General features: G+C 36.5%; 4 protein-coding genes across 4 annotated transcripts; 3 read left to right on the top strand and 1 right to left on the bottom strand.

Moving 5' to 3' along the window:
• The first annotated feature begins 740 nt into the window (after positions 1-740).
• On the top strand, positions 741-4,669 carry LOC115242037 (ceramide synthase 6). The gene is made up of 8 exons (XM_029818047.1): positions 741-1,325; positions 1,691-1,880; positions 2,110-2,227; positions 2,453-2,565; positions 2,657-2,987; positions 3,067-3,185; positions 3,270-3,414; positions 3,541-4,669. The coding sequence occupies exons 2-8, from the start codon at positions 1,702-1,704 to the stop codon at positions 3,661-3,663; spliced, it is 1,128 nt and encodes a 375-aa protein (XP_029673907.1). The 5' UTR covers positions 741-1,325; positions 1,691-1,701; the 3' UTR covers positions 3,664-4,669.
• Positions 4,670-6,019: 1,350 nt separating this feature from the next.
• On the top strand, positions 6,020-9,475 carry LOC115242029 (1,4-alpha-glucan-branching enzyme). Its single transcript, XM_029818036.1, has 10 exons — positions 6,020-6,509; positions 6,578-6,747; positions 6,837-7,078; positions 7,161-7,370; positions 7,476-7,783; positions 7,884-8,084; positions 8,165-8,517; positions 8,627-8,811; positions 8,961-9,252; positions 9,332-9,475. The coding sequence occupies exons 1-10, from the start codon at positions 6,397-6,399 to the stop codon at positions 9,337-9,339; spliced, it is 2,082 nt and encodes a 693-aa protein (XP_029673896.1). The 5' UTR covers positions 6,020-6,396; the 3' UTR covers positions 9,340-9,475.
• A 372-nt stretch (positions 9,476-9,847) lies between these two features.
• On the bottom strand, positions 9,848-11,304 carry LOC115242031 (mitochondrial import inner membrane translocase subunit Tim29). Its single transcript, XM_029818038.1, has 3 exons — positions 11,035-11,304; positions 10,864-10,965; positions 9,848-10,752 (listed from the first exon to the last, which is right to left on the bottom strand). Exons 1-3 carry the CDS (start codon positions 11,168-11,170, stop codon positions 10,334-10,336), a joined length of 657 nt encoding a protein of 218 aa, XP_029673898.1. The 5' UTR covers positions 11,171-11,304; the 3' UTR covers positions 9,848-10,333.
• Positions 11,305-11,464: 160 nt separating this feature from the next.
• LOC115242030 (sorting nexin lst-4) lies at positions 11,465-14,535 on the top strand. Its single transcript, XM_029818037.1, has 5 exons — positions 11,465-12,237; positions 12,411-12,600; positions 12,800-13,266; positions 13,354-14,049; positions 14,128-14,535. Exons 1-5 carry the CDS (start codon positions 12,223-12,225, stop codon positions 14,377-14,379), a joined length of 1,620 nt encoding a protein of 539 aa, XP_029673897.1. The 5' UTR covers positions 11,465-12,222; the 3' UTR covers positions 14,380-14,535.

Here is a 14,535-nt window from a genome sequence, read left to right as displayed (position 1 = left end):
TTAAACATATATGTATATTTTTCAACGTTTGATTTTTTAAATATACCTGCATCGACACGTCCTCATGTGAATTAAGTGCGAAACCGCAAAACACGCGCAACTAGAGTTATGCAGACTAGGATTTTGAAATAGTCGCATCAAGGTGAGTTGCTATTGGTCGCTACACCACGAGAAGCCATTTGAACGAACACACTTTTAACGATCCACGTTCCAAAGTGTAATTAGTATTCGGAGTATAAAAGAAAAAAGAAATCATATTCTTATTTCAAGGACAAAAATGTTATAATTTTGCCTATAAAATTATCGTCAAACTCTCAACATACGCCACTGATAACACTAATATTTGCGGATATCAAATTGCTGGAAATTAATAAATCAATGCCATTCGCCGTTCTATCTCGCGGCCGTTTCGATGACTCACCTTTAACCACATTTTTTTTATTCTCGGCGCGATAAAAGCCGCGCATGGCACCTAGTGTACAATGTAATAACCCCCTCCATGAAATCATCGCGATAAAGCTGCTTATTAACGTAAATACAGCCTAAAGTAATATCGAATTATCAAATAAGGTCAAAGTATCGAAGGGGAACATTCGTTGCCGATTCCATGGAAACCTCTATATATATATATATATATAAAAAAACAGAGCGAGCGATAGGAAAGAAAGAAAAAGAATACAGTGACAGAGAGAGAGAGAGAGAGAGAGAGAGAGAGAGAGAGAACTCCCACTGCAGTTGCGTAGATCGGATGCGATCGGACGTGCTCGTCCTTGCCGGGCGCGCCTCTTGCCGGAACGTCGAAACGCTGGCACGCACGAGCGGGTCAGTCTCGTCTCGTGCGGTAATCATTAATTAATTAGAGGTATCGCGCGTTCTATAACGGCGCGCCGAGATTGACAGCGTTGGTGCGACCAGTATCAAAGCGGTGATACGGCATACTTACGTGGCCGAATGGGTTCGTTATCTCGATCGTATGACAATCGCTCGTGGTGGTAGTGGTGACTATAATAGTAGTGGTGTAATAAAGTCCCAGTGGCTACGATAAAGTAATGATAACGAGACTTTGACCAGCGTCTTACGAAATTTAACCGGCTTCGATCAAAGATATCCGTTCGGATTATTCTTATCGCGGCTCTCCCTCTTTCCCCCCCCCCCCCTTATTATGGCAAGAATTATCGAAGTGTCATTTCGATAGCGTGCTACATTAGGAGCGGAAACGACGCAGCCTGCGTGATACGAGCACGCGCGCTCTCTTGTCGCACTTCTCCCGTCCGTCCAGTGGCGCGTTTCAGATCGTGCGATACATGTCGAAGCGGCAGCTCCGAGTAAGTGTCTGCTTGTTGCACTCGAAAAATCTTCCCGATTAATCTTCCTTCGCGGGGTGTATTTATTTACACGAGAGTAATAGATAGTCCCGTGTTTCAATCGTGTTCTTCTGATAAATGGGACAACATAATTTTGACATTAATTAATCCTAATCTCGATCTCTCTCTCTCTCTCTCTCACTCGTTCTTTCTCCTTCTGCAATTTCTTTCTCTTATATCACTATAGTTGGATATAAATCAACTAATGTAATTTAAAATAGCATTTTTTATACATTCGTACTTCAATTCCTTCAAATACGAATAATTAAAAGATATGTTTCTCCTTTACATTATCATAATTATGCTAATACATTTGTGCTTTGTAGGCTACAAAGGGATGAATATCTTGAGAAATATTTCGGCGACCTTTTGGTCGCCGGATGTGTGGTTGCCTTCTAATATAACATGGGAGGATATCAGTCCGAATGCAGACAATAAGTATGCTAATTATCAGCACTTAATATTTCCTCTGCCCATGGCATTTGTTCTACTAGGGATAAGATATACTCTTGAAAGGTAAAGTTCCATCTGCCTTCTGATTTTATAGCCTTTGTATTTTATCTCTTTAAATATGTTAATGTTTTACTTCTAGAAAGTTATAAATATATATCAAATAAATGCACAATACTAAAAATTATATATTATAAATGAGAAAAATATCTAATGTGCATTAAAAAATTTATGGAATTTTGAAAGAAGGCTAGTTTATATAACGTTATATTCGTAATTCATATTTTTCATACAGGTATTGGTTTGCTCCCTTTGGAAAGTCAATTGGTATAAAAAATACCAGAAGCAAACGAGCAGTACCCAATGAAATATTAGAAAAAGCATATCTTAATAAGCAAACTAAGTATAAGCAAGTGAGTGACACTAATCCATCCTACAAGAAAATTTAATTAGATACACGATTATAACAAACAAAATCAAATTTTTAATTGATATAGAAAGTTATTTTCATAAATAACTAAAATATTACCTTGTTAATAGCTTTAAAGTACAAATTGAAACATTAATGACTTATGCATTTGTATGTAAATTATTTGCATGTTATGTTAGCATTATGTAACACAGAACTGTATTTCCAGATTTCAGGCTTGGCTAAACAATTAGATTGGTCTGAAAGGCAGGTGGAGAGATGGCTACGATTACGTCGTTCTCAAGATAAGCCATCGACTCTTACAAAGTTTTGTGAAAACAGGTCAGTTATCTTCAGTAACTATACTGTACATCTTGCAAAAATTGCATGACACCCAAAAAAATAATATACATAATCTTTTCTTTTCTTTTAGTTGGAGATGTTTCTATTATATATATTCATTCTCTTACGGCCTTGTTATTCTATGGGACAAACAATGGCTTTGGGATATAAAGCATTGTTATTATAATTATCCTTACCATCCTGTTACCAGTGATATATGGTGGTATTATATGATATCAATGGCATTTTATTGGGCATTAAGCTTCTCCCAATTCTTCGATGTGAAGAGAAAAGATTTTTGGCAGATGTTCATTCATCACATAGCAACAATTTTGCTCATGTGTTTCTCATGGGTCGGAAACCTAACAAGGATTGGTTCTTTGGTCTTGTTAGTGCATGATTGTGGAGATATACTCTTGGAGGTAAGAGTTTAAAGGATTAAAATTGCTCGCGGAATTTTGTATATTTTAATTAATATAATTTATTTCTTGATGCTTTCAGGCGGCAAAAATGGCCAAGTATGCAAATTATCAAAAGGTATGTGATTGTATATTCGTCATGTTTACAATTCTGTGGATTGTGACACGTACGGGTGTGTATCCATTTTGGATAATATATAGGTATGTATCAGTATATCTTTTTTTAATTCATTTAAATATACATTTCATGAATGCAGAGTGACCCAAACTTATTATGTATTACAGCACATCTATAGAGGCGCCTAAGATAGTTCCGATGTTCCCTGCATATTATATCTTTAACTCTTTATTAATTTTACTACTGCTTCTCCACTTGATTTGGACTTATTTAATCCTTAAAATCGCGTATAACTCTTTCAATGCTGGTCAGGTACGTGGTGTTGATTTATATAAATTGTCGCGTGCACGTTCATTGAGACATTTTTTTGATATTGATGAATAAATGTACATTTATATGCTAATCTTTTCTTCTTTTTCTTTGAAAAAAATATTACAGATGGAGGGTGATATTCGCAGTAATAGCAGTGACGAAGTATCTGACACTTCGGTCAATAATACTCCCATAAACAACACAGCAAATTATATTAACAAAACGAATTCAAGATCAAAAACCCACTAACAAACAGCATGCTAGACGAGTTATTTTATGAACCATTTCCAAGGCAGAGAACTCATCCGGACATTTTAGCCAGGTGCTAATTCTCTCACAAGTATACTAAAATTCTTCAATACAATTTTAATCTCATAGTTCAAGACGTTAACATTAACATAGTATTTAATCTCCTATAAAATTAAAATGCATATATTTTTTCTTTTCATTCCCTTTTTTGGTAATATTTTTCTTAAAGCTTCAATGCTTTATTATAAATTTACTTATAATTCTGTCAATTTTCGTACATTTGCGTTAAGGAAAATATTATATATAAAAGACAACGAAAAAAGGAAAATAACAAGGAATGCAATCCCCATTATTCATATCGCAGATGTATATGTCTACTTTATTTAAGAATTAATTAAGAGTGTATATCTATATATACACATTCTTTAAACGAATTTTTAAAGCTTAGTTAAGATAAGAATGGACCAAAGCTGCAAGATGTTCAGTGTCTGAACTTCACTTATTGTCTCCAAGTTTCTAATACCATGTTACTACTTTAAAAAACGTATTTATTTATTTTCATATACTTTGTGAACAACAGTCAAAATAATCAATAAGTAAGAATATATTATTCAATAATAAATTTCTACTAATTATAATTACACATACATATTCTCCACACATTTTCATTAACATATGCATACACACTCTATTTCAAAAGGACCTCTCTTTCTATGATTATATAAAGGTCAACCAAATACGTTTGTGTACTAGTACATAATCCACAAAAAAATGCGATAATTTAATTTAAGTATATGTTATTATGTATTTCGCGATATTTATATATCGCTTTAGGCTGCTGTAACTTTTGCATTTATCAACATATAAATATTACGTAAATTGTACATTGTACTTACAATGTGAGTCTTTATACAAGTCATTGGTATTATTATTCTTACATAATACAATTGCAATGTCGTCCTCGTGTATCTCTAATAAAATTTCCTTGCCGATTTTCTCTCTTCAATTCTCCTATTTTACTTTACTATATTTCCCGCTCTAATCTAACAATCGCGTTAAATGTTTAAATTGTGAAATTGCATCTGCTTGAAATATCCGCTATTGGCAAGAAGAATTTATCTATTAAGATTCTAAATATATAATAAGTGCATTATAGAACCAGTACGCATATGTTGTACCACCATAATTACTCCAATATCCTCTTCCGTAATCATTTTCTATTAATTTTTTAAAGTCTGGAAATAATTTTTCTTTTGATATAGTGAAAAAAATCTTATACGCCCGCAATTATTTCGTAATACGTTAATCAATCTTTGAGAGAGATAACGATTGACATTTATTTCTACTCTTTGATAAAGAGAGGGAGAGTTTTTAAGAAAACACAGATAAACGCAATATTACGTAATTTCCTACGGCTGCGTTTTGGCTGGTTCCGAAGTTCCGATATTCTTATCCACTGCCAGTGATGCCAGAAACGGGTCCCGCGGCTCACGGCTCAGCAATGGAAGGGGTAACGCACACAAGCAAGCTGGATCATGGCCCGAGTAGAGATGCACGCCCCCTCCAATGTGTTAAATGCTTGGAACGGGGACACGTGCAGTCCAACTGCAGTAGCGGAGTTGATCGCAGTCGACGATGCTACAGATGCGGAGACGCTGGCCATGTGGCCAAGGATTGCCAGTTCTCTCCCAAGTGCCCAGTCTGTACGGACCTGGGGAGACCCGCAAATCACAGAGCGGGCCTGCGCACCTGCGCCTAAAAAACATAGAAAGAGGTTAGAGGTAGGAGGCGCGGTTAGAATGACAGTCACTACTGTGGCTAAGAAAACCGCGGACGCCCCCGTTGCCGCGGTCTCTCAGACAAAAGAGGGACCCGCGGTAAAACAGAGGGCGTATAAGCCAGGTCCAAAATCGTCTAAAAGAACGATAGAAGACAGAGGGACGGAGTCAGATCCAGGGAGTTATTTGAACCTTTCCAAAAGAAGCATCAAGGAACCGGAACAGAAAGAAGAAGAGAAGGCTCAGATGGACGTCGACATCGCCATGACGTAAGAGGAGACATCGGTGGAGGCCGGATCTGTCAACAAATAGTATGGCAGTCCGAATCCTCCAATCAAATTTGAATCATGCCCGGGGGCACAAGATCTCTTTATGCAGACACTCGCGCAGCATGATTTTAGTTTGAGGATAGCTGCGGAGCCGTACCGTGTCCCAGATAAACACCCATGTGGCACATGTACGCGGTTTGCGCTTGTGTGCGTTACCCCTTCCATTGCTGAGCCGTGAGCCGCGGGACCCGTTTCTGGCATCACTGTCCACTGCCAGCACTGAAAATCTATAATGCACGTGATGTAAACTATAGATTTTTAGTACTGGCGGTGAATATCGGAATGCTTACCTATGCATATGTTTCTTGTTTGTTCGTAAACTCTCTCTTGCGCACCGAGCCCTAAAGCGCGGGAATAACATGATGAAGCAAAAGTCAAACCAGATCAAGTTATCAAATTAGGTAGCATTAAACTTGTCACACTCAACACGTGTGTGCTTTTTATTTGGATCCATTTCGCCTTTTCCTGTATCAAGATGCAATTCGTCGCGCGTCATCCATGACAGAGAGGGGATCACAGTCATGGAAGGGATCACCTTGACATGTCATTCAAATTTTAGCCGGTTCTCGCTTCATTTACGCAGTCGATTTCGTTAATCGGTGTTTGGAGGTTGTTTGCACAAAAATATGGGAGGAAAATGGTCTAGCATGGATCCCTCGCAAGTCGAGGTTCCAGAGATAAACAAATTGCTGGAAAGAGATCCCTATTTAAAGTTATATGAGAACGATATTCGCCGGAGGTATTTATTTTTAAAGCAATTTATGTAAACATCCATGATTATTCTTAGCAATATTTTCCTATCTTCAGATATGCCGTGTTTAAGGATTATGTTGAAAAATTAGAGGCAGGAGATGGAGACTTGAAGCAATTTACAACTGCATACAAAAATTTTGGTATTCATATTCAAGATGACAATAGTGTTGTTGCAAAAGAATGGGCACCTGGTGCACAGGAAGTATTTCTAACTGGAGATTTCAGTAAGAAAAAATCATATTTGCGTACAATTATATATTTAACATTATATCAAAAGATCATGATTTAATTAATATAACCCTCTTTTATTTAGATAATTGGAATAAGACTGCTACGCCATACAAAAGATTAGAACATGGAAAATGGGAGCTGCATTTACCTCCAAATGCAGATGGCAGTTGTCCTTTAAAGCATCTGTCTGAAGTAAAAATTATCATAAAAAATCATAATAATGAGTTGCTTGAAAGGCTGAGCCCTTGGGCGAATTATGTAACACAGCCACCAAATAAATCAGAAGGAACCACTTATAAACAACGTATATGGCATCCAGAACATGTATGTAGATATAATTACAGTTATAAATATGTCTATATTTGGTATGTAACAAGGATATTTGTATTTATTATTCTTTTTTCAGGTATACAAGTTTAAACATCCTAAACCAAACAAGCCGGAAAGCTTGAGGATTTATGAATGTCACGTTGGAATTGCTACAGAGGAGGGACGGGTTGGCACTTATTTGGAGTTTGCTAAAAATGTGATACCAAGGATCAAAAAGCAAAATTACAACGCGATACAATTAATGGCAGTAATGGAGCATGCTTATTATGCTAGTTTTGGATATCAGGTTGCATATATTTGTATACACAAAATAAATTTCCAAATAATTATATAAAAATATCTGCAAATGTCAGCTCTCTCTGTATAACGTGTTTTGTTAAAATTAATTTAGGTAACTTCTTTCTATGCTGCTTCATCTCGCTATGGAACTCCAGAAGAATTGAAAGAGTTGCTAGATGTGGCGCATCAACATGGTCTCTATGTTTTGCTAGATGTGGTACATTCACATGCTTCTAAGAACACTTTGGATGGGCTGAACATGTTTGATGGTACAGACGCATGTTTCTTCCATTCCGGCTCTCGCGGCGAGCATTCTTTATGGGACAGCAGATTGTTCAATTATGCAGAATATGAAGTAGTTCGATTTCTACTGTCCAATTTACGTTGGTACATCGAGGAATATGGTTTTGATGGATTCAGGTATTTATTACCTATGAGAACAGATCTATATAGTATTGTAAAAAATTTATAACATTTCTGTAGTCATAATTTTTTATTAAAATGTTTGAATATTTGGTAGATTTGACGGCGTTTCATCGATGCTGTATCATTCAAGAGGCTTAGGACAAGGTTTCAGTGGTCATTATGATGAATATTACAACCTGAATGTTGATGTGGAGGGTATAGTCTACTTGATGCTTGCTAACCATATGTTGCACGAAATATATCCCGAGATTGTTACGATAGCTGAAGATGTTAGTGGAATGCCGGGCATGTGCAGGTATGAAACATATATCAATTTACATAAGTTAAATAAAAATATGTAATATAATATTATAATCAAATGATAAAATATTCAAGACCAATCGCCGAAGGTGGAATAGGATTCGACTATCGATTGGCTATGGCTATTCCCGATAAATGGATCAAGCTATTGAAAGATACCAGAGATGAAGATTGGAAGATTGCTGAGATTTGTTGGACATTGTCCAATCGAAGATGGATGGAGAAGACGGTCGCTTATTCCGAGTCTCATGATCAGGCCCTTGTGGGTGATAAGACGATTGCGTTCTGGCTCATGGACAAGGAGATGTACACGCACATGAGTACACTTAGTGACCATAGCGACATTATCTTTCGCGGCATTGCCCTCCATAATCTAATCACGCTGATTACACATGGTTTGGGTGGCGAAGCTTATCTAAACTTTATGGGTAAGTAATAATTTAGTTAATCCTATGCATGCGTGTGTGTGTATGCGCACGATTATATTATCGAAATATACATTCACAGAAATACTCTATACAAAGATATGTTTTACAGGCAACGAGTTCGGCCATCCCGAATGGCTAGACTTTCCAAGGGTCGGAAATGCAGACAGTTACCATTATGCTAGGCGTCAGTGGAATTTAGTGGATAATGACTTACTGAAATACAAATATATGAATAATTGGGATCGCGCAGTCAATACGTTAGAAGAGAAATACGGATGGCTGCATGCTCATCCTGTAAGCAGCTTTGTGCTTTACATAACATTAACTACATTACATTACATTACATTACATTACATTATTTGTGTAAATTCAGTACTGAAGGATTAAAAGAAATTTAGTTAGAAGTTTAGTTCTTGTGAGAACCAAGAATATTAATTTTATAGGGTTACGTAAGCTGGAAGCATGAAGATGACAAAGTGATTGTATTTGACCGAGCTGATCTAGTGTTTGTCTTCAATTTTCATCCATGCAAATCGTTCGCTGATTATCCAGTCGGTATAAAAAATCCAGGAACGTACAAAGTCGTTTTATGCAGCGACGATGAACAATTTGGAGGGCAACGACGTATAGATACAAACGTACAACATTTTACACTATCGGAACCGTTTTCTGCATATCAACACAAAATGATGGTCTACATTCCATGCCGTACGGCTATCGTTTACGCACAAATTGGTAATGTATATCAATGCAATATATTTTGTATTAATACTGTGTATAGCAAATAATATTAATAAAAAATTAATTTTTTTAGATTCATAAACCGTTTCATGGAAAGAGAGATGGGAGTTCTATCCAAAAATTGTATAATAGATTACACATAAATGAAGAATGAGAGATCTTATATATATATTTTTTTATAGAATATATTCTGAGTATCTACCCAAATTGTAAAAAAGTTTCTTGAAAACTCCTTTATCCTTCACGTATTTTTGTTCGAAATTCCTGGTAAAAAGAATAGAGAGATTAAAGATTTTTGGGCGCAATTTTCTAAAATAAGTTTTATTGTATACATTTTTTAATGTTTTTCACTCTACAAAAGAAAAACACAAAGCCTCTTAAGTTTCAAGTATTAGATTTGTAAATGTATTGAAACAAACTGAATTACTTTTGTAAGATAACCATTTATAACTTGCATATAAAAATTTTCTTTTATCACTAAAAATTAAAATAGAAAAATATATGCTGCATATTCAATATTTTGTTAAGATATTGAATATATATAAACAGAGATATATATATTTATAATATATTCTCAAACAAATAATTCACGACTTGATTCATCAGCGGATTGCAGATTGCTTATAATATAAGAACAAAATTAGAGAATTTTTTTTAATTTCCTGAGTCTCAAAAAAATTCCTTGAGAATTCCAGGTTTTAATTGAAATAGAGACTGATAGATACATTTAGTTCGTTTTTTCAAGAATTATTTTCTAAGTTTTCAAATTAATATATTTTGAATATAAGTTTTGTATATAAAAATATTTTATTAATTTTACAGAATATATTAATAATTTTATTAAATATGTTTTATAGAATAAATTATAATTTACTTAATGCGCAAGAGCTAAAAAAATTAATTGCATGAGGACATTTATAAAATGAAGAAGTACATCTGTTTTTTCAACTAGATTTTTAAGTAGACTGCATCCTAATAATTAATTTATGGATATATATAAATACTTGGTTGGCAAAAATTTTGCAATTTATATATTTTTTTGTATATGAATCAGACAAAAGTCTCCTAAAATTTATTATATTGCTGAAGTAGTGTCTACATTGTTTGCAATTTGTACAATATTAAATTCGGCCTCATTTATATCATAATTTTTCATTTTTCTTTCTAATAACCACCATTTGCCTAAAAAGCCTACATCCACTATCCTTTCATGAAAGGTTACGAATCGTGGTTTTAGATAAGGGCAGACAGCCTTGTAAAATGAACAATCTTTGTCATAATTATCTATCCAGATCAGAGACAAGATACCCAAGTTTAATCTCCTGATGAGTCCTTCATTATAACATTGCTCCAACCATTTTATATGCTGGACTGAAACAGGATTGCGTATGGGTTCTCCCACTAGTATTAATTTCATACTATTTTGTAGTAATTGTTCTCTGAACATAGTTTCATCTGGATTGAGTCGACTAGAATAAAAACAACCTCCTAAAACTATATTATATAATTATTTTTTATGAGCAGATTATTTTTAATTATACATGTTATATCTTAAAGTTATATCAATTATAAATTCGACAAATACACAGAAAGAATGATACATACATGTAGTGTATATTGTGGCACGTACAGGACGTTCTCTGCAATCTTTAACTACATCAATTGCAACGTCCTTATAATCTATATACAGACCGTGCCAGTATTTTGCTGCAAAATGAAAAAAACTGTTGCGTTACATAAACACAATATAACATTTCATTCACTATTCTTATTTACCCCAGCGTTCAAGAAAAGTGCCTTTAACTCTTTCGGGCATTTCATAGTTTCTAATTTTATTGCCGATTTCATTAAATCTCGACGTAAAAGCTGCCCTGAGTCGATGGGGAAGTTGAACTATTTGTTGAGAATTCATGTTAAATTTTTTTAGTAAAACTTTCAAGTACAACAATTAGTTGTACGAATTTAAATGTTGTGATCACGATACCATGTCTTGTTGTTTGAAACATAATAGGTTATGTAATCCGCGTTTAATTTAAAGATCACGCAATTTAGCAAAGTTTCGATGCAATTGTCCCTAGTTTTAGGGTGATATCGCATTGACCCGATGAAGGGATTGGCTACCTGCTAGAGAATTTCAGTATTTGCAAAATGTTCCTTCGTGACACATCTTGTATTTTTTATTACCCACGGCTGTATCGCCGATCGGCGTGTATAGTATCGATCAAAAGTTTTGAAAAGTTTTGAGCTCGCGTTGGCGGCCGAGAAGAGGTGGATCCGCAGATCAGCCGGTTCTCGAATTCGGGACGAAAGACGAAAGTCGTCGTGCAAACATCTCTCGCAAAAAATTGCCGATTAGCGACATCGTCATTGTCAATTGTGCAATCGTCATCATGTTTATTCAACTGCGATCTGTTTACCACTCGCGGTTAGTTTCGCATATCCCGTCAACGAAAAAGCTGAGTTCGTGATAGCGGTGGAAAAAGCAACGTCGAGATCGGTATCTTTTAGCTGCACCTCGTTACTCTTTCTGTACTTGAAACAAAACATCTGTTCGAAACGAGATAGATGTATGTATATTCGTGCTTTGTGATGAGAAAAGGCGAAACGAGACTAACGAGAATGCAACTGATACGGTCGGATCTGTAAATATATACGTAGGTTATGGCGGGAGAGAAAAGAGGAAAGAAATAGAGATAATTTATAAAGCAGAATATATAAAAGGTGCAATTAGGAGGAACGAGTTCTCGGTGTACAGTCTGCTCCAGTTTGCCACTCATAGCATTAGGAGTACACAAGCAACAAGCAACCCTTGGAAGTGCAGTAAAGCGCGCAAATGTCAGATGGCTCATGACGGCAGCAAGGCGAGAGTAGGAATGTGACGGGGCGCAATTTGGCGGCTTTTGAATTTTCTTAGCAGAAAAACTCAAGTCCGCGCGATACACTGAGAATCGTGAATCGTACACGATGGAGGGCCACCAGGTACGTAAATCAGCATCCGGTGTATGAAAGTCTCGTTGTTTCGAGTTCGATCAACTCGATTATATGACTCATTCTATTAGCAAGTGGAATAATTCTATTCCCATTGTCTCGAGCGAAAATTCGTTTGATTTTATATTCTCCTATTTCCTTTGTTTTCACCTTTCCTTTTCCAGGTAAGAGCGCTATATGACTTCATGGGCGAGTCAGGAACGGCGGAATTGTCTATCACTGCCGGTGAGATCCTAACTGTCATACGAGACAATGTGGGAGATGGCTGGTGCGAGGGGTTTAATCAGAGTGGGCAATCAGGCTTGTTTCCAGCGGCATATGTTCAAATGGTCGAACAACCTGCAATTCCTTCCAGTACGTAATATTTTTATTTATGAAAATTAAATGTATTTATTATGTGTTATTCTGTTTTTATTAACCATATGTTAATATGGTACAATTATATATAATATGTCTCTGAGAGAGAATGAGTGAATAACAGATAAGTTACTTATTTTTGAAAAATTATATATTATTGTTTTGATATTGGTTTAAATATGGATTACATACACAGATGCTATGACATCATCCCAACAAAGCTCTGGGGATTATTGGGACGATGATTGGGATGATGATTCTGAAGTTGGACAAACACAGGCTTATGTTCCACCTACGCAGCAGCAGCAGCAGCAGCCACCACAAATTATACAACTGCCACAGCAGAATAATGCTAGCGAATATGGTGATCAAGTATCAATGCATACTATACACTCTGTGATACCAGACAGGCCTATACCCAATGTACCAAAGAAAAATAACAAGTTTTCTACGTTGATCAAGTCGGGAGAAGATAGCTTTCTGATGGGCACTAGAATAGTAACTGTGCCTGAGAGCGAAAAGATTTTTATAGAGGAGGATGAAGTTGGTCGATGTACGTGGGTGTCAACCGGGGAATCTTACAGTTGCGTCGTCACATCGCCCAAGAAGGAATCCAAGCTGAAGGGTCTCAAGAGTTTCATCGTCTACCAGCTAACTCCTACGGTAAAAGAAATTGTTGCGTCTTCTTTCTTACGTTTAGGATTTTAAAACTTTTTCTCTCTCTAATATTAACATTTATCTGAATTGTAGTTTAATAATATACAAGTCTCGAGAAGATACAAGCACTTTGATTGGCTGCACGAGCGTTTAGAGGAAAAATATTGCTTCATTCCGATTCCACCTCTGCCCGACAAGCAGATATCCGGGCGCTACGAAAATGCGTTTATCGAGCATCGACGTACTCAGCTGCAGGAGTTTGTCGATTACGTCTGTCGGCATCCCGTCTTGTCGCGTAGTCGTGTTTGGGAGCACTTTATCACGTGCACGGACGAAAAGCGATGGAAGGCGGGGAAACGACAGGCAGAGAAGGACGAGCTGCTAGGCGTTAATTACTTCAACGCTATCCAGTGCCCGGACACGCCGCTGGATATCATAAAGATGGAGATTCAGATGGATGCCTTCGGTAAATTTATCAGCGCCCTAGATCCGATAGTGAAGAACTTTATGGCAATGGCAGTCGATCAAGCTAGAAAACACCAAACACTATACAAAAGAGAATTCCAGAAAATTGGTCAATCGTTCACGTCGCTCGGCCACGCTCTGGAGGCGGACGATAACGGTCGCGGAAAGCTGACGATCGCGTTAAAGGCTACCGGCGACGCTTACAATGATATTGGAAAGCTATACGACGACCAGCCCAAATTCGATTGGGAGCCATTGGCTGACAAGTTTCATATCTATCGCGGTATTATTAGCAATTTTCCAGACGTCATCAGCATTCATAAGGTATTTCGCGATATCACAGTACAATTAATTAAAGTTTAATTTGAATAGATTAATTATTGATGTCTCTTTCTTCTATAGAGCGCCGTACAAAAGCGAAAGGATTGCGATCGATTGGTTAGCGAGCACAAGATGGAACCACAGCAATTACGTGAGCTTTCCCATCGAACTGACGTGATAGCCCGCGCGCTGATCGCCGAGGAAACGCATTTTCAAACGGAACGCGAGGTACATATAAATAAAGCTGTAAAGACACATCTCAAGGAACAAATCACCTTCTATCAAAAAATAGTCGACAAATTACAGGAAGCGTTAAATGCGTTCGATGAATAATACTCGAATAATTGTGTCGCAATCTGCCTAAATATAATATAAAATCCAATCGCTCTAAAGCCGGCTAACGTCATCGCTAACAAAAAAGTATTCCGATTACGATGATAAATATACCAAATGCACATAGTTTCACAGTGAGATATGTACATACATTAG

Source organism: Formica exsecta, unplaced genomic scaffold (assembly GCF_003651465.1).
Source record: "Formica exsecta isolate Colony F162 unplaced genomic scaffold, ASM365146v1 scaffold558, whole genome shotgun sequence".
NCBI classification, from domain to species: Eukaryota; Metazoa; Arthropoda; class Insecta; order Hymenoptera; family Formicidae; genus Formica; species Formica exsecta.
The sequence above is the reverse complement of the archived record's forward strand: the minus strand, read 5'-3'. Positions and strand labels throughout refer to the sequence as shown.

What these genes read in the sequence shown, in the direction of transcription:
- LOC115242029 (XM_029818036.1), top strand. Translation starts at nt 6,397, where the DNA reads ATGGGAGGAAAATGGTCTAGCATGGATCCCTCGCAAGTCGAGGTTCCA. An exon ending in ATTTCTAACTGGAGATTTCA is followed by an intron (nt 6,748 to 6,836) that starts GTAAGAAAAAAT and finishes TCTTTTATTTAG; the next exon opens with ATAATTGGAATAAGACTGCT. An exon ending in ATGCTAGTTTTGGATATCAG is followed by an intron (nt 7,371 to 7,475) that starts GTTGCATATATT and finishes AAATTAATTTAG; the next exon opens with GTAACTTCTTTCTATGCTGC.
- LOC115242037 (XM_029818047.1), top strand. Translation starts at nt 1,702, where the DNA reads ATGAATATCTTGAGAAATATTTCGGCGACCTTTTGGTCGCCGGATGTG. An exon ending in ATAAGATATACTCTTGAAAG is followed by an intron (nt 1,881 to 2,109) that starts GTAAAGTTCCAT and finishes TTTTTCATACAG; the next exon opens with GTATTGGTTTGCTCCCTTTG. An exon ending in ACAAAGTTTTGTGAAAACAG is followed by an intron (nt 2,566 to 2,656) that starts GTCAGTTATCTT and finishes CTTTTCTTTTAG; the next exon opens with TTGGAGATGTTTCTATTATA.
- LOC115242031 (XM_029818038.1), bottom strand. Translation starts at nt 11,170, where the DNA reads ATGAATTCTCAACAAATAGTTCAACTTCCCCATCGACTCAGGGCAGCT. An exon ending in CACTTTTCTTGAACGCTGGG is followed by an intron (nt 10,966 to 11,034) that starts GTAAATAAGAAT and finishes TTCATTTTGCAG; the next exon opens with CAAAATACTGGCACGGTCTG. An exon ending in TGCCACAATATACACTACAT is followed by an intron (nt 10,753 to 10,863) that starts GTATGTATCATT and finishes TATATAATATAG; the next exon opens with TTTTAGGAGGTTGTTTTTAT.
- LOC115242030 (XM_029818037.1), top strand. An exon ending in ACAACCTGCAATTCCTTCCA is followed by an intron (nt 12,601 to 12,799) that starts GTACGTAATATT and finishes TTACATACACAG; the next exon opens with ATGCTATGACATCATCCCAA. An exon ending in ACGTCATCAGCATTCATAAG is followed by an intron (nt 14,050 to 14,127) that starts GTATTTCGCGAT and finishes TTTCTTCTATAG; the next exon opens with AGCGCCGTACAAAAGCGAAA.